At 35.1% G+C, this 20,254-nt stretch overlaps 1 protein-coding gene across 4 annotated transcripts in view; it reads right to left on the minus strand.

Moving 5' to 3' along the window:
• Positions 1–20,254, minus strand: part of LOC101893228 (mucin-2) — a 345,912-nt gene that overhangs the window by 268,664 nt on the left and 56,994 nt on the right. For all 4 annotated transcript variants that reach the window (XM_059127347.1, XM_059127350.1, XM_059127346.1 and 1 more), the window contains one exon: positions 10,852–12,733. In XM_059127347.1, the coding sequence (XP_058983330.1) occupies positions 10,852–12,733 (1,882 nt within the window). The remainder of the gene's footprint in view (positions 1–10,851; positions 12,734–20,254) is intronic.

Below are 20,254 nucleotides of genomic sequence, written 5' to 3' on the forward strand. Positions count from 1 at the left end.
GGACCAAAAAGCAGATAACAACAAAATTTAACTTATAATGATTTCAAAACCATTGGCAGTTTAAAAGAAACGTTAATTGTAAAGTTTAAACATATTAAAACAAAAGTTACTTAAAGTCAATTGTGTGCAAGAAGAACGCCATTGAAGCCATGAGAGACAAACTAAAACAAAGTACAAACATTAACAATGCACAAAAGCCAATTAAGAATACAAACGGTAGAGACTTTTAAGCCTGTAAACAAAGTGGCTTTAGACCTTAGAAAATCGCTACCGGAATTTAAAGGAGACTTTACAGCGTATGCCGGCTTGCGCGAAGCCTCACATTTTGTTCTGGGATATTACCCAGAAGGTACTGAGCAATATTATGTGACAATGGGTATATTTCGCTGTCGGGGTTCAATATAGTTTTAAACTGTAATGTGATATTTCCGTCTTAGACCAATGCTTTGTACACGCTATTTCATTTCAGGTGTTAGAAAACGAGTAAAGTGCTCTGAGGTAGGGAAAATGTCCATTAAGTACATACTTGAGAATGGAATGGTAACTGTTTAAGTTTGATACATTCCACTACAACTCTGAGCCCAATCTGTCACAGATGCTGATTGACACCACGGGCAACTCTGTAGTCACACCATATTACTGAAGGTAAGCTTGTTTTTAAGAAACGAAATAATCGTCAATAAGGCATGGAATATATTTAAATTATACCTACTATTTATATTTATGTGTTTTATTTATTTTATTTAGTCTTTCTTTGTACACCACACACTCGCATAACTCTCACCTCAACATCTCTCACCATCCCACATCACCAACACCTCTGTGGAGTAACCTGATTGTACCGTTAAGTACAAACAATTTATTTAAAGCAGGCAGTGTAGAAGCATATGAAACTAACAACACTATCTACACCATTGAATTACTCTTATTTAAGCTAAAATATAATTTTATAAACATTTTTTCAAAACAATCCTCACCTCTCAGATAAGAAACTAAATTCAACAAGCAAAAAAGTAGCTAAGTTCGGCAGGAACTTGAAAAATTTCAAGAAACTTCCAAAAATTATAACTTAAATGAAAACTGTTATATGGAGACTATACGAAAACGACATTTTTTCATAGACTGTAGTACCCATTATGAATAATGTGTCAAAAATCATCAAAATACCGCATATCGGGATGTACCGTTATATAGGGGATAAACGAAAACGTCATAGGCTGTAGTACCCATTACGAACTTTAAATACGAAATTTCTTACAATTCTGGTGAATAATGTGTGAATAATAATATCAATTAAATTAAATGTAATTGTAAATTAAACTAGATGTAATTGTAATTTTGTTCTCTTGGGGCAAACACTCCCTTTTAGCCGCAATTATGTCGTGATATGATACATTGGTACCTTCATTTAAAAACTGTAACTCGTCGGTTGAAATAGTAATACTTTTATAATCCGTATCTTTATAATCTCGAAAACCGAAACATTATCCAACGCAACCAATGACACTGACGGCAAGGAAGTTAGAGATTCAAAATACATCTCCGCAAATTCGTGGATAGGCACAGCATTTCCAAATCGAGAAGAAAATCTCATATATCAAGACTAAACCTAGGTCCGGGATTCCTCCCGAAAGAATTTACTCTTGCTTACCTAAGCTCAAACTCTTTGTGGAAAGGATTCTTTTTTTTCCAGAAAATAGGTGTGCTCGCGCCAAAGCTCAAGGAGCTACGGTTTCTACACTATAGCAAAGCCAAACACTCAGGAGACTAAATCGGCGGCGTTTTAACCCTAGTTTAGTAAAAAATGAGAAACAATCGGAAGGTAATCAGAATAGTTACGAAAGAGTAACACGAGAGCTTTTTCTCACACAGGCGTCAAGAGACTAAACTCGACGGAGGAGTTGGATATCTCTTGCAAAACAAAAAAAACCAAACAAAAAGGATCTGTTTAGTTTTGTAGAAACTGTACTTGTTGTATAAATAGTTTGTATGTTTAATATACTTCTTTAAATTCTTATCACATTTTTATTTGTCTTTTCCGAAGAATGTAAATTAGTTAAATAAAGAAAACACTTAAGATGCATGTGCTTTCTATATGCTAGGTTTATGGTCGGTAATAAATAATGTATAAATGTCACGGCCATAAATAGAAGATAAGAAAGGGTCGATGCGTGCGTGGAGTGCATTATATATTTTGGGACAGCGTGCATTAGTAAATAAGCTCATGTGTATTTTTATGTTAGATGTTAAGGCTAGATTTAGTTTTTCTATCGAATAAAGAATCAGTTCTTGTCAAACACTCAACAACATTGCGTATCGATTCATTCCCTCTCCCCCTAACAGGATCAATAACTAAAGTCTAGAAAGTCAAAAACATGAACCCATCAATGCAACATCACAATTATTAAATTGTCGGACGGACTTTAAGAAATGTTCCAAAAAGCAGAGAGATAACAACAAAATTTAACTTATAATGTTTTCAAAACCATTGGCAGTTTAAAAGAAACGTTAATTGTAAAGTTTAAACATATTAAAACAAAAGTTACTTAAAGTCAATTGTGTTAAAGAACAACGCCATTGAGGCCATGAGAGATAAACTAAAAGTACAAGCATTAACAATGCACAAAAACCAATTAAGAATACAAACGGTAGAGACTTTTAAGCCTGTAAACAAAGTGGATTTAGACCTTAGAAAATCGCTACCGGAATTTAAAGGAGACTTTACTTGTTCTGGGATATTACCCAGAAGGTACTGAGCAATATTATGTGACAATGGGTATATCTCGCTGTCGGAGTTCAATATAGTTTTAAACTTTAATGTGATATTTTCCTTCTTAGACCAATGTTAGAAAACGATTTAAGTATTCTGAGGTAGGGAAAAATGTCCATTAAGTACATACTTGAGAATGGAATGGTAACTGTATAAGTTTGATACGTTCCACTACAACTCTGAGCCCAATCTATCACGGATGCTGATTGACACGAAGGGCAACTCTGTCAATCCCACGGCAGCGGGTTCTACGACACCGGATTTACCCGAAACAACAAGATCCCAGTTTCGGCCAGCGGCTGCCAACCCAGTATGTACATGTTTGTGTTTGTTTATTTTTCTGCATTGGGAGCAGCATATCCCGGAATGCTTGCTCCGGATTTTATTGGTCCGTGCCGGGATTGAGGAACCGGACCTTGGTTCTGCTCGGTTTGTCAGAACGTCATCCACCACAGATCTGTTTCGGTGCGATGTAATGGATGCAGAGAATGGGTGTTGCTGTTCCAACTCCGGATTGTGCAGCATTCTTGCAATTCAATTGCAACGGACTTCGAGGCAAAATAGATGAGATAGTGGAATTTATGAGTCGGAGGAATATTAAGATCGCAGCGGTGCAGGAAACCAAGCTGAATGAAATTTGCAGCCTACAACGTTGTTATGGTTACAACGTACTAAGGAAGGATCGCACCAGAAGTGGAGGTGGGGGATTAGCGTTCCTGTTACACCATTCTGTTCAGTACAGACCTATCTCGCTAGAGCTAGTCTCTAGTGACCCATACATGGTATGTATGGAGGTAGCAGTGTGGAACTGCCGAGGTAGAGGTGCTTAATGTGTATATCCCGCCGATTAATAGCTGTGAACCGCGTTATTTGCCTGATATTAGCCCATTATTGGTAGGCAATAACCGCCTGGTTCTAGGGGATTTTAATGCCCACCATGAGTTGTGGCATTCCGTCCTAGGTAATGACCAGAGGGGATCAGCGCTGGCAGAGCAGATTGACTGCTCCACATTCTGCACGGTTAACGAGTATGCCCCCACCCGAATAAGAGGAGAGTGTCACAGTTCGCCAGACTTAACCATAGTGTCACCCGGTCTGATAAATGACGTGACTTGGCAACCCGTCATTTCTCTTGGCTCAGACCATCTCCCGATAATCGTCTCCATAAGCAGGTCGCCCGATTTCATAACCTCTGAACACCGCACTTTCCTTAACCATGGGAAAGCTCACTGGCCAGAGTTCAGAGAATTCACCAACCGCCGCTTCAGAGAACTGCCCAACCCTTCTGATGTTCGGGTAGCAGAAAGGATTTTCCGAAACATCATCAAAGCTGCAGCCGCTCGCTATATACCTGCTGGTCGAATACCCGGCAGAGGCAGCGGGATTAGCAAACGAGCGTGATGATCTCCGTCGTACCAACCCTACTGATCCTAGAATCAGTTGTACCGGTTGGTACAGGAGCATAAGAGGAAAAAGTGGCTAGACCATCTGAAGTGCTGCAACATTGGAACCGATATGAGTAAGCTGTGGGTAACGGTTAAGTCGCTCTCGAACCCTGGAAAAAAGTATGATAGGACCTCAGTCACTTAACGACGTAACGGTGACTGATCCGAAGAGGTGCGCGGAATATTTTAATCGACAATTTGTCGAGCACCCCGAGAGCGATAGGGCGAAGCGAAGATTACTACGTCGTATCAGATCTCTTCCCGCCGAGGAGGAACCACCACAGTTTACGATGGGTGATGTTGCAAATGTCATCCGTAACGCTAAGTCATCCAAAGCGTTGGGCCCAGAAGGAATCTCAATGGTAATGTTGAAGCAGCTGGATGCCAGTAATGGCGAATCGTACAGGCCGATTTCGCTTTTGTCGCCAGTAGCAAAGACTCTTTAGGCTTTATTCCTCCCCAGCATTAGAGGAAGCTATACAGTTGCTAACCACCAGCACGGATTCCGTCCACAACATAGTACCACAACAGCATTACACGCCATTTCCTCCGGCCAAGTTTGAAACGTTGGATAATCAACTATATGTGTGGACGCCAGTCGTACATGAAATTCCGGAACAAGAAGTCCAAAGCCCGTAGAGTGAAACAGGGAGTTCCCCAAGGTGGGGTGATATCTCCGGAACTGTTTAACCTCTACCTTTCCGGAATTCCTCGCCCTCCAGACGGCATTGAGATCGTAACGTATGCGGATGATTGTACGATCGTGGAGCTATGCGGCTCCAGTGTGGTCTGCGAATACTAGTGCTACGCAGTGGAAGCATATCTAGACCTGCCAGAACGCTGCCCTGAGAACTGCGACAGGGTGCCTCCTCATGACACCAGTGGACCATCTACATGAGGAGGCGAAAGTCCTTCCCTTACGTTAGCATAATCATATGCTTTCGTTGCAGTACCTGCTTGGGTGTTACCGTGAGAGTCATCCAAATAATCGCCAATAAGGCATGGAATATAGTTAAATTATACCTACTATTTATATTTATGTGTTTTATTTATTTTATTTAGTCTTTCTTTGTACACCACACACTCGCATAACTCTCACTTCAACATCTCTCACCATCCCACATCACAAACACCTCTGTGGAGTAACCTGATTGTACCGTTAAGTACAAACAATTTAATTAAAGCTAGCAGTGTATGAGCATATGAAACTAACAACACTATCTACTACACCATTGAATTACTCTTATTTAAGCTAAAATATAATTTTATAAACATTTTTTTCAGTGATTAAGTTAAAATCATAAAACATACTAACCCAACTTCGAAAAAAGAATTTACACAGGTAGACAATTCGCGCATCATATTTCAACAATCACGAGTTGACTGTGAAATGATAACTACTGGAGGAATTTTACGTAAATATAATCTATACTAGCAAGTGCAGAATGTGCCCACATCCAATTTTTCTGTCCAAAACTATTTCAAGGTCTCCATATGTGAATCCAAGAAGCCAAGAGTGACCTCAATAACAAATTTCGAATTTCAGCTCTATCTCTTCACCTAAAACCAAATTTTGTAAAATTTAGTACGCATATTCTAAACAATCCTCACCTCTCAGATAAGAAACTAAATTCAACAAGCAAAAAAGGAGCTAAGTTCGGCAAGAACTTGAAAAATTTCAAGAAACTTAAATGAAAACTGTTATATGGAGATTATACGAAAACGACATTTTTTCATAGACTGTAGTACCCATTACGAACTTCAAACACAAAATTTGAAACAATTCCGGTGAATAATGTGTCAAAAATCATCAAAATACCGCATATCGGGATGTACCGTTATATAGGGGATATACGAAAACGTCATAGGCTGTAGTACCCAATTACGAACTTTAAATACTAAATTTGTTACAATTCCGGTGAATAATATGGGTAAAATCATCAAAATACCGAGTATTGGTAGGTACCGTCATATGGGGCTATACGAAGACGTGGACCTGTATAAAAAATGTTTGTCATAGGTTGTAGTATCCATCAGGATCTTCCAATGTTGCTGAAATCATCAAAATACTGAATATCGGGATCTACCGTTATATGGGGGCTACACAATAACGTGGACCGACATGGCCCATCTACGAACTTAACCTACCTACTGGTAAACTATGCATGTATGCAAAATTTTAGCCGTTTGTGTTTCTTTTTCTGGTTTGGGAGCACATATTCCGAAATGCCTGCTCCAGATTCTTTTGGTCCATGCCGGGATCGAAGCATCTGTTTCGGTGCGATGGAATGGATGCAGAGAATGGGTGCACTTTCAAATTTGTTTCGGATTAAGAAATAAATGCAGTTAAATATACAATAAACAAGTTTAAAATACAGATATTAATATCCAAAGACCTAACGAGTTAAAAATTAAAAAAAAAAATATTTTAACGTTTTTTGAGGAATACAATAACAAATGATACTGTAGACAACTTAATGACACTTCATACTACATTTGGTACCATTTCGTATTATGTAAACAGTTAGAGCTATAAACTTTAAATTTGGAATGGGAATCATGGTTGAGGAGTAGGCCCGATGTAAGGAGGTAGTTTAAGAAATGAGTACTCATGTATACGATGATACAATTTGAAAGAAAGTATGGAACCAGAATCCTGAAATTTGAAATTAACATTACTTGCGGAGTGTAGGATTGGGATATGGAGGTAGTTTTCGAAATTTGTACTTATGTGCACGGAAAGTACTAAATGGTACTTAATTTGGTACAATTTTGATTTGCTTGAAATGATAGAGTTGGAATACTGAAATTTGCAAATAAGATTAGGATTTGTAGGATTAGTGTACACACTGTAGGATTTGAGTATGTAGGAAGTTTTGGAAATATGTTCTAATGTGTACTAATTGGTACTTAATTTGGAACAATATAAATTTTGGGTTAAACAGTAGAGTTGAAATACTGAAATTTGAAAAAAAGATTAATGTTGGATTGTAGTTAAACGATCAAACGATTGTACTTAAACGACTAAATTTGGTACAATTTGGTTTTGAGTGAACCGATAGAGCTGGAATCCTGAAATTTGAAATTTAGATTACTTCCGGAGTGTAGTATTTGGATATGTTAAGGTCACTGCTGGTGTCTGTGGTGAAGATTTAGAGCTGGCTTTGGAAATGTGCATCATAATTGTACGAAAAGTACTACGTGGTACTATATTCGGTATTGGGTGAAGGAATAGAGCTGGATTCCCGAAATTTGATATTTAGGTCTCTTTTGGTATTTAGATCTGGTGGAGGTTTTAGAAATATGTATTACAGTTTTAAAGTACTAAGTGGTACTAAATTTGGTATTGGGTTAAGATATATAGCTGGAATCCCGAAGTTTGATATTGACGTCTCTGTTGGTATCTGGTCGTGGTTTTGCAAATGCGTACTATAATTTTTCGAAAAGTACTAAATGGGTACTAACTGTTACGTACTAAATGTTACCAAATTTGGAAGGAATAGAGCTGAAATTCTGAAATTCTTCCCAAAAAAATAGAATTTTAAATAATATACTAGCTGGCCCGGTCCGCGTTGCCGGCCCGTACTTTTAGTCTTTAAAGCATAATAAATCACAGATCTGACTTATGTAGGCGGCACAATTTTGATTATAAGTAATGACGCCATTATAATTACTCCAATGACTTGATTATGAGTAATGACTCCATGACTAAATATAAATTAATATTCATGGCAAAAATTATAATTACCGTCGGTTTTAGATATTTTAAAGAGCCTGATCTTATTTTTCAGCTATAGGCTTTAATTTGAGTGTTAAATACCTATATGATAAAGAACATCTATAATAGCCCCATGTGAAAATTCAGCTCAATTTTTGATATTGTAAAAAGCATTCAAATGTGCTATAATTTGAAATTTGTATTTCCAACGTTTAAAATCCCGTACTGCGTGGTATTCAGTTTTGTCCACCTCATACTTGAAGGCAGAATGTAGTCAGAATAGCCAAAAAAATTACTCTTTTGCTGCGATTACCGTAAGATGGACATTAATTGTTTGCCATTTAAATTTTGCGGTGGAGATCCAATAAAGTTCCTTTATAATTTCGTATTTTTTTCCTGTTTCTGCCACAATTTCCGACTGAATGAGTCCCAGATTGACATTTCGGAGTTTATTTCATATAGACGTACATCCCAAATCTACGTTCCCAACCAATATTCTCTTGGGGGTTACAAATTCAATAGAATACCAAATTTTCTTTTCTGACCACACATTGGTTGGGAAAGTGGACTTGGGGGTATACTAATGTGGGGACTATACCTAAATAAATTCATATGAGGATAATTATCTGTAAGATGATTTTCCACTCCAGGGTTTTTTACCCCAGGTAGCCTCAAGACTAAGATGCGCGCTTTTCCGAAAAATAAAAATTTATAAGAAGAGGTTTTCTTCCCCCTTAGAAACAAAGATGTCAAATAAGAGTCAAAAAATGAAAAAAGTGGCCAAGACCCCGAAAATACCTTAAATCATATGATGGTGATACCAAAACGTGATAATTTTTTGCAAAGATGGTTTCTTCTTAAATTATCAACATAAGCTAAAATTAGTACGAAAAATATGGTTAAAATGTAGAATATATTTGAAATCGGGTTGTTCCGTTATCAGAGGTTATGATCCATATCATGACCTGGCAAAGCGATTAAAGGTATCTTGAATGCTTAGGTAGAATTTCTATTTTGCGTTCTTTATAGTCGGCGTTTGACTGATTGCAGTCCCAATGTATTTTGCATTTTGTGTTCTCATTTGACAATTTATTGAAAGAAGTAGGTCCACTTTTTGAAATTAGCCCCATAACGCTTCTTTAGTCATTTTTGTTTGTTTAAATGTGTTCGCATCTTCCAGCTGAAGCACGATATAGGTCCTGGAGTAGAAAGCATTTAACATCGTATTGCGCCCTCATTTCATTTTTAATACTATTCATTCAGAATTCAAACCAATAAAAAAATGTACACTTCAATATAGAAAAAAGAAAAAGAATCTTCAACTGGTTCGCTGATTTTTTTTGCAGCAAATTTTTAAAGGTCCTTAAGAAATTTGTCGGTAGAATGTACTATTATTATGAAATTAGATTCCATTGAAAAATTGTCGATTTTTCTCGATTTTAGAATTTTCATATAAAGCGACAACGAATAAAATCTATAAATAACAGTTTTATCCGTTGTGGCTTTATACTACCCAAAAAAAACCTACACCACCTAAACCTCATATTAGAATTAAAAAAAAAAACACTACAAATGTACATTCGAAAATAGTAAGTCAAATTGGAAAAAAATATGCAATATAAAACATTACTATTGTACATTTTAAAAGTCGAAATGAAAATGTTCAAATTTCACATTTTTACGCGATTTTTTTGGGATTTTATTCATTTCTGCCAAGAGGCAATTCCGAATTTGTCTTAATCGTTAAAATCAGACCGGCGGTCTTTATGTTATAAGAGTAGTAACTAACACAACTTTCTTTTACATATAAAGAGATAGATTTAAAAGTAGGCGCGTTCCTCAGCCCCTAAATAAGTACTTAGGGTTGGATGGAAAGCCAACAGCATCTCGTGTAATAATTCTGAAACCGATATCTTCAATATTTTGGCAAATATAAAGATTTTAGATAAATCGAAATAGTGGGCGTAAAAGGAGGTGTGGTCAATATTTTTTTTCTTTAAAAACCTAACTCGGGGTATGACAAACGTTTGTACAAAAAATTATGCAAATCGGTCCAGCCGTTTTCAACTGATTCCGTTACCAACAAACAACAATTGATTTATATATATATAGATTAAACCTTAATAGTCTGAATACTAAGTATGTACAAAATTTTTATTAAAATATTATGTCAAACTGAACAAATTGGAGTACTAAAAAGGCCTAACACAAACTGTTGAACGAATCTAAAATTTTAAGGCGTACTTTACGCTGACGAAGTAGCGGTCATCTGCCGGTATTCTTATATTAATGCTTTAATAAAATAAAACAAGAGATGTTGTAATTACACATCAACACAATTGGGCATCAATCCAAATAAACGGAGTTTTATTAAACATATCAATGGTGACATATTAGAGAACTTGTAAGAATAGATTTGAAGTACTACTATTGAATTAGTGAACTATATGTACCAAGAATATGTGCTCATGCATAAACGCTTCATCTAGTGAGATTTCTAAATTGATTGTTAGCATACTGAAGAAATTAACGCAAGATTAAAAATGTAATGTTATATGTTTAATTTAATTAATAAATAATTAATTTGCAGCATTCTTCTTGGTTTGGTCATAAAATTATATACAAGAAGTTTTGTCAGTAAGTGATTAAGATTTCGGACTTAAAACAAAGCCATAATAAGGCGTATATGAAAAAGCAAAACTTTTAAACAAATAACTAAATACCAATACCACCGAAAATCAAGAACAATAAAGGGGAAATTCACAATTCAAAATCAGAAATTCACAATACAAAAAATTTCTTTTGTTGGCTAGACTTTAAAACATAATACATTTTTCGTAACCCTTATTAAAATTTTTGGCCAAAAAATAAGAAATAATTAGATAAAATAAACGTACATATGTTTACCATGAACTTACCTTGGTGGGGCCCAGTCATGACGGGTACAATCCAGTAGCGTTCCCACGTACGTTTTACCTCTCCAGGTGACATTCACTACCAGAACGCCACCTTCAGTTTCGTGCCAAACAATACCTTCCAGAGTAACTGACGTTCCTGGTTCGCATGGACCTAAGCAGTCAGGTTCTGTGATAGTTCCAACGGATGTGCCAATACAAATGTCCACGGTTTCCTTGTTAATCGAGTTATTTCCTTGGGGTTTAACATCATTCGGTTTTGTCCGTTTTGGTGGAGGAGACTCTGAACATTCTTCTTCCAAAATATTTGCATTGGTACCTGATATTGCGCTCGATACGTTTGTTATTGAAGACATATCGCTAATTTTATTATTTGAATGTGGAATGGAAATCGAATGCTGCATTGCAGTCGTTATTGTACCCGTTGCGGTTTTGTTTTGATTTTCTGTTATATTCTGAGACGGACCTTTCATATCTGTAGTATTTAGGGATCCATTAAGTGAATTTGATGCAGCAGCTGCAGCCAATTGAGCAGCAATGTGCGAAGATATTTTGATGTTTCCTCCCACTGTTGGAGGTCCAGGTGTATTTGGCATAGCACTTGATGTAGAAGAGTGACTTATGATTGCTGAACTAGCTGTTGTTGCTGAAACAGACAAAAGGGCTGTCGAAGTAGCAGTTGTTGTCGGTGTTTCAGTCGAGGGGGTAAAGACGCCAGGTGGAATCGTAGTATTAGAGCCTGACAAACGTATTGAAGAACTGTCATTACGACGGACACAAAAACTACTGGAGCACATTAAAGAAGAATTTTCTGTTAAGTTACAGTTACACGAAGTTTTATCTTGCGGCTCTTTCTCGTTGCTTTGCGGAATATTTTTTTCATTCAAGTTGCGATTGGAATGTGACAACTTTTCTTTGACCTTTTCACGCCTATGACCCGAACTTGCTCTTTTTGTCCCTAAAGAGTTTGTTTGAATTTGGATATTCGGCGCGAGAATACCACTTGACATATTATTGTTTCCGGAAGAAGGATTATTATTTAATTGATTTCCAGTGTTAACGCCATTTTTTTTATTACCAGTTAAAGATGTTATGATCTGATTACCAACACTTCCACTGTTTGTTTGAATAGATGATAAAGAAGTTGCACCCGATATTAGATTCGTACTTTCATCTACATTGTTACTCCCTGTCCCACTGCTCATTCCATTTTGTTGCTGCTCAGTGGCTTTAACAATCTCATGTTTTGCTTCCGAGCTTTTGGTACCAGGTTTTGTACGTTTTATTTTCATTTTCAAACCTTTATCCAAAGTGGCTTGGTGATCTATTGACATCTTTGTGTTGGACTTATTGCTATTGGATGCACCACTTTGACTACTATTAATGTTACTTATTCCGCAAGAGCCAACATTGGTGCTGAGGTTGTTACTATTTACGGCTTGCGATGACATTCTGTCAGAAATTGCCGTCCTAAGGAATTGATGATCGGAATCAAACAAAAAACTAGATTCCAATGATGAAATTGGTATTGAAGATGTCGATGAAATAAGTTGGCCACCTTTAGAAAATCCCGTAAAAGCAGAAGACTTTCGGTGCTTAAAAGGAACGTCACGTTGTGTTCTTTGAAAGCTTGTTTTTCTCCCAATATGTTCAAAATGTTCATTGGATTTCGAATTCAGGACAAGTTCTCTAGTACAACACTTTTGACTTCGGTTTGGCAGTTGATGCGTATCTGTTCTAAAAGACTTCTCAATATCAGCGTCTAGTTCATTTAGTAACTCGGGAATACCATCAATGTCCCACTCTTCTTCGTACTCAAAGTTAGATTCTTTATTGATATCATCGTTTAGAAAAAGTCCTTGAGATTCTACATTTTTCTTACTATCTGCAAATAAAAATATTTACGGGTTTAGCTCAATATATTCTCCGTTCTTTTCAAGAAGATAAAAAATTTGTTTTTTTTTTAAATTTTCAATATTTTGACTATCATTAAAAGTCATCATTAGGGATTTGATTGGAAAAACGAATGATAGCTATTATAATGACCAAGGTCAAATCAATAAGTTTACACAAGAGACGAATTCAGACCCTAGCATTCTCTTACTATCAAAAAATATTCAAGTTGTCACCTTGTAAATTAGCCTTGACAATAATAAAGGCTCATACCATAATATTCATCTTGAATACAAAAAGTCCCACCTTACCATGATTGCTTAAATTAGAATTGCATATTGTCAAAGAATCCGGAGAACCTACGTTCGCTTAGTATGGACCGTAAAGAAATGAGCTCGGACCGCAGAAACATTTTTCACTACAAATCTCTCTTGGCACTCTTTCAGCCCGTGTTGCTATTGGAGATTCGGTGCATTGCTATTTTGTTTGCATATTCACACTAGCTACGGAGCTAAATGCATTTGGTAACCTCGGAGCTTACCGCATAAAAGAGGTAATCTCTCACAACATTTTAACAGTAATTTTGCTTAAATTAGAATTGCATATTGTCAAAGAATCCGGAGAACCTAAGTTCGCTTAGTTCGGACCATAAAGAAATGAGCTCGCTCAGCTCGGACCGTAGGAACCTTTTTCACTACAAATCTCTCTGGGCACTCTTTCAGCCCGTGTTGATATTGGAGATTCGGTGCATTGCTATTTTGTTTGCATATTCACACTAGCTACGGAGCTAAATGCATTTGGTAACCTCGGAGCTTACCGCATAAAAGAGGTAATCTCTCACAACATTTTAACGGCAATTTTATCTTAATAAATCCTCACGATATTCGCGATGTAGTCAAGTTTTTTTTTTTATCGGAATCGTTTCCAATTTCGTATGTAAAGTTCGTAATGGGTACTAAAGAGCTGCAAATGTGACATATTTCTCTATTTATACCATGGAGAGAAAACGCTCGTCATGTTATGCCCCAACCAAATGCTCGATGTCTCGTCATGTCGTTCAGACTCAAACCCATCGTCATAGCATGTAATGACAAATAAAAGGGAATGTTGAATAGTGTGTCATACAAAAATGTTCTACCAAAAAATAACAACAATAATGAAACACTCGCCAACGAAAAAGACACACCAGTAATGAAGGCAAACCAAAATCGCTACCTGTTTTTCCGATATATGAAAAAATTCATAATTTGTAATAAACTTCTAATTGGTCCACACAAAATTTTCACATTTCGTGGTTATTGACGAAACAATCCAAAATGTCAATCTTTATTAAAAAAACAACAGTGCCCTGAAAATTTTTCTAAAGAAAAACGCGGTTTAGTTTTTCTTATTTTGATTAAAATTTCATACTTTTTTGCCTCCGGTACTGAGGTGTAAATGAAAATGAGTTCTACTTTAATTCACTTAAACAACAATATAAATTATTTAATATCGTCTGTTATCGGAATTTCCCTTTACATTGGCCTTTGGGCTCAATGATTAAATAACATTCACGGTATTACTTTTTTTGAATTGAATTAATATATTGTCACGAGCCAAGTGCTCTCTTTAACTGTAAAAATGTAATGAAACTTACAACTAAAACTATACCTAGCCATCACCAATTGTATCGTAAGCATATTTTTGCAATATATGTATTGACATATAAGGTATGGTATTATTATTAAAAAAGTATTTCCTGTTAACTTATATACTTCTATTGTTCTATTATGTGCATATTCTGTTATATATAAAAAAAGAATATATATATATATATATATATATATATATATATATATATATATATATATATATATATATATATATATATATATATATATACATATATATATATATATATACATATATATATATATATATATATATATACATATATATATACATATATATATATATATATATATATATATATATATATATATATATATATATATATATATATAGTTCATTCTGAAACAGAAAAAACATAAAAACATAATTTCACCTCGTATTAGAGTTAGACAAAATAAAGTGCAAATTTATTTTTTGTTTTAATAAAAATATATTTTAAGATTATTTGGTACTTTGTCGCTCGACCTTTGTTGTCTATCACTGCTTTAAGCCGTTTTGGCATACTTCGCACCAAATTTTTTAAAGTGTTACTCGGTATTTTTTTCCATTCTCTTTGCATTGCTTCCCAGAATGTTGTAACGTTTGTTCGCGATTCCATCGGTATTTTGGTATCTAAAATGGCCCATAGATGTTCGATGGGGTTAAGATCTGGGCTCTGAGGGGGCCATTCCATAACTTCCATAGATTTTTCTATATATATATATATATATATATATATATATATATATATATATAAACCGTATTTTACCTCCACTGTGAATTCAACCTCATTTTTAAAATAAATCTGAACCGATCTCTTACTCTTAATATGGATTTATATGAAATGTATTACATTTTGGGAACGTATCTACCGGGTGAGATAAAAAAATGCAACAAAGTCAAACGTCATCATTTTTTTACATTTACATTTTTTAATTTTTTTTTTAAATGTAAGAAATAGCTTCAAATTTTAGAATAAGTTTAGATGAAACCGTCACACGCTGTCCGAATGTTGCTCTGCGGTATTTTGGCCCATTCCCGGCGAAGCGTTTGCTTGAGGTGATCGACACTTTGGCATTTTTTAGTGCCAACCTTGCTTTCCATATATACATATATATATATATATATATATATATATATATATATATATATATATATATATATATATATATATATATATATATATATATATATATATAAACCGTATTTTACCTCCACTGTGAATTCAACCTCATTTTTAAAATAAATCTGAACCGATCTCTTACTCTTAATATGGATTTATATGAAATGTATTACATTTTGGGAACGTATCTACCGGGTGAGATAAAAAAATGCAACAAAGTCAAACGTCATCATTTTTTTTACATTTACATTTTTTAATTTTTTTTTTAAATGTAAGAAATAGCTTCAAATTTTAGAATAAGTTTAGATGAAACCGTCACACGCTGTCCGAATGTTGCTCTGCGGTATTTTGGCCCATTCCCGGCGAAGCGTTTGCTTGAGGTGATCGACACTTTGGCATTTTTTAGTGCCAACCTTGCTTTCCAAAATACTCCAGACAAAATAGTCCAACGGATTGGTATCCGGAGATTTTGGTGGCCATTGTGCGCTGGAAATGAAGCGAGGAACCTCATTTTGTAACCATTCTTGGGTGGCGCGTGCTGAGTCCTATTGGAATGTCCAAGGTCTGCGGCCAAACTGTTTGCGTGTCCAAGGCTTAAATACACCCTCCAGAATATTTTCGCGATAATATTCGTCATTCATTCTGATGCCACGGTCGATTAATCCGAGCGGAGAGCGACCAACGGCTGTTATGGCGGTCCACACCATGGTGCACATTTTCAGCTGACATCTTTGGCAAGTAAATACGATCGCTTTGTTACTTCCTTCCCACCCCTGCCGACCGAGAGGGCGACCTGCCTTTACTGAGGGATCGCGTACACATCATGATCCGCATCATAATGGGAATTTAGTAGGAAATTGAAAAACAGCTACAGAATCTAATTCATCAGCTAGTTTGTCAAATAATAAAACATGTATGTTAATTGTTTAAAAATAAAATTATTCTAGATTTAATAACTTCTAAACTCATACCAAAATCTACATTACAGTACACAGAGTTAAAGTCAACACACATTTTACTAAGAGGTTCGCCCATTTAATAATACGTTCGGTGAAAATCAGTATATAATAATTGGTAGTATCTACTCGATCTAAACGGAACATTAATTCTAATAGATGAGGTTAGGAAATCTGAAGATATATTACCATTTAATATTTTTAGTACAAACATGGAAGGCCATCTAAATCGTTTTGAAGTAAACTAGCTCGTTTATCACAATTTTGGGAAATGAATAATTTAACATCATCTGCGTACATTAACAATTTCGAGTAATTTATGGAATTAGGTGAATTGTTGATATATAAAAGAAAGAGGACCGGTCCAAGGTGACTTCCTTGCGGAACACCCGATGGAACGTTAATCGTTTTGGATAGATACCCTTCAAACAAAACTAGTTGCGATCTATCTTGTAAGTAAGATGATATTCAATTGACTAAGTTTGTGTTGAAACCCATATAATTTAATTTATATATTAGGAGTTCATGGTTAACCCTATCAAAAGCTTTACTAAAATCAGTATAGATTGTATCAGTTTGTTTACGCTGAACAAATCCTTTTATTACTGTTGACGTAAATTGTATAAGATTTGTTGTAGTTGAAAGACCACTACGAAAACCTTGCTGATATGGACTCAATATAGATTGAATTTTCTGTGAAATTACTGCAGTAATTAATTTTTCGAACAATTTTGGTATGGCTCTTAATTTTGCAATTCCTCTATAAATTGACACATTAGTAAGACTACCAGACATATGTAAAGGTATAAGATTTTTTTCCAGAAAGTAGGAAAGTGACCAAATTTAAGTGAATAATTAAACAATATAGTTAACGGAGGAAGTGCTAATGTTTCTGAACAATATTTAAGAATTATATTAGGTATGCCATCCGGTTCTGGACATTTGGCAAGATGTACTGGAATAGGTTGTGGCAAAAAAAAAACTGCGAAACATTCAGCAATATATGTGCCTGTGACAAATTCTTTATTGTTATATTTCAATACTGAGGGATTTGAGGAAACTTTTCGTTTTTTTTTTTGGTTGGAACACATCCCAGTTTAAATCTATTTAAAATATCATAAAATTTATCATTTACATATTCTAAATCTTTGTGGCTGTTACACAGGCACACAGAAGCCCAATTAAGTCGGACTGACTTTCTTCAATTACATAACTGTGAGTCATGGAGATATATAAAGTTGGATGGTATATATCTTCAGGAGTGCATATTGGAGGAATTCTGAATATATCAAAATGCGGTGTTATATTTACAAACGCCAAATCAAGAATTTTGCCGTGGAAATTTTTCACACTGTTTATTTGATAAAGATTTAAGTCACACAAACTATTTATAACATCAAATGTATACTGGGTACTGTTCATTTCGGATGGCAAAGGAATCAAAGCTTCAGAATCTGACATTGGAAGCCACCTAATGGAAGGCATATTAAAATTTCATTTCATTTTTTCAGTGATTAAATTTATTGCTGATAAATGCTGATTATAAATGTCAAGTGAAGATAAAGGAAGAATATAAGAGCAAGTTACAAACAATTTAGATTTGCCCAATTCAATGGAAACACCAACAAATTCTATATCAAGAAAATCATTTAGATCAATTAAATTAGTGGTATATTTGGTATCAACTGCAATAAGGACGGCACCACCTTTCTTACAAACACGATCTTTTCTAAATATTTGATATTTTGAACATAAAATTTCACTATTTAATATAGATATTTTTAACCAAGTTTCGGAGAAAACCAATACATTATAATTGAAACCAATGCTATCAGTATATAAACTGGTTAATTTTGTATTAAGCTCCCTTACATTCTGATTGCAAATAGAAAGTGAGTCATTTAGTGAGTCTGGCCTAAGAGGCAAATGAGCTAAATTATGGGATCTCTCCACAAATTCTTTAATAAATGCCCTAGCAGGCCAAAATTCGTTTAAAATCAACTGTACAAAAATATTTTCGGGCACAACGATTTTGAAAGAAGATCTACTTTTAGAAAATGCAGATCGGTGCTAATAACATCTCAAAAAGTAATCTCCCTCAATTTTTGATTTTATATAATAGATTATGTCATCGGCCGTTGTTTCTGGTGCAAACCTTGTTCAAAAATCTTTTTCATGGCGGGAGCCATAGATAATTATCTTTGGACAGGTTGAGTTTTGCCAGTAGCAGTCTCGGGACGATCACTAGTGATAGGTGAAGGAAGTGATAATTCCTGTATGTCACGAGTAGATTGTGAGGTTTTCTTAGAAACCTCACATCAGGATTATTTACACCTTTACCTATACCGCTGTTATCTACCAGAACTGGGTGTGTAACAACACTGGCATACGACTGTTCACGTCCAGTCTCAGTTGTATCAGTGATATTAACTGAAACCGTTTATGGAACAGTGTTCTCCACAGAAACTATTGCCTTGCGACTAGGCATTCCCTTAGTTGGTGCCTTTTTTCGCAGCTCTTTTGCGTTTCTGGCCACAAACTGACGGTGACGACACAAACTCATCTAATTCTTGGTATTTCTCAATGTAGAGAAATTCTCAAATCGGAGTGATAGTGATGAAAATTCTTTTTTCTTCGATGTCAATTCCGACTGCAAATCCTTTACAAAATTATAAAAGTCTGCAGAGAGTTTCCTACATTGCACACAACACCAACGAACACCAACATTATTTCTAATTGTGTCTACTACTTTTGCATTAATCCTAGCACATTTTGCATGCCATTGATTAAGACAAAACCAACAGGTAACACACAATTCATCCTCTGCAACAATATTACACAATTCAAAAGGGCACGACATTTTATTTATTTTAATTATAATTATTTCTTTTTTAATACACAAGTTACAACTATATTTTTCAAGATTAGATCTGTAGCTGGTATTTTTTTTTTATTTATTTCTATTATTTTTTTTTTAATTTTTTTAAATGTTGGCAACTCTTATGAGATGACAAACAAAACAAGACGATATGTTACAACAACTAATTAGCTAATGTAACAAAAGATAGAGGATAAAAGGAGAATGTAAAACTACACAATTTGAAAATTGATATTACTTTTAAACACAAAACAAGATTTTAAAACACAACGCCAATTATCACTTTGAGTTACAAAATCAGTATTGAACACTTTTAAAAACTTTTTAACCAGATTAATTTAATAAAACATATAACTAATAGTTTTTTCAAAAGCACGGAGCACCACAATTTTTTGACACTAATCACATCAGGGTTGCCAACACAAACTGCTGGACAATGAATGTTTTCTCATCGGAGAAACCCAAATTCGGGTTTCCGAAGCAACTCTTTAGCTCTTTTGAGTCTATTTTCTTTCTGTTGCGGTGTAAGTTTTTGCACTTTTTGGAATTTCAATGGCTTTACCCCGATCTCATTTTTCAATATTTGCTGAATGGAATATTGTGATATGTTCAGCTCACGAGCCACTTTTCGGATACTGCGAAGCTCATTTCGATCAAGTCGCTTCTTTATTTTTCGAACCATTTCTGCTCATGTTGCTGTTTTCTTCCGTCCACTTCCTTGACGTCGGGCTACGCTACCAGTATCACGGTAACGAGCGATGGTACGAGACACAAGATTTATTCACATTTAAATGCTGGAGTGCTCTAACGATAGCCACTTGTGGGTTTCCAGCCAAATATAAAGAAATCACACTATCACGATTGAATTCCATCACGAATAACTTTTTTTCTGGAAAATTCTCACCA

This window comes from Musca domestica, unplaced genomic scaffold (assembly GCF_030504385.1).
Source record: "Musca domestica strain aabys unplaced genomic scaffold, Musca_domestica.polishedcontigs.V.1.1 10, whole genome shotgun sequence".
Classification (NCBI taxonomy): Eukaryota; Metazoa; Arthropoda; class Insecta; order Diptera; family Muscidae; genus Musca; species Musca domestica.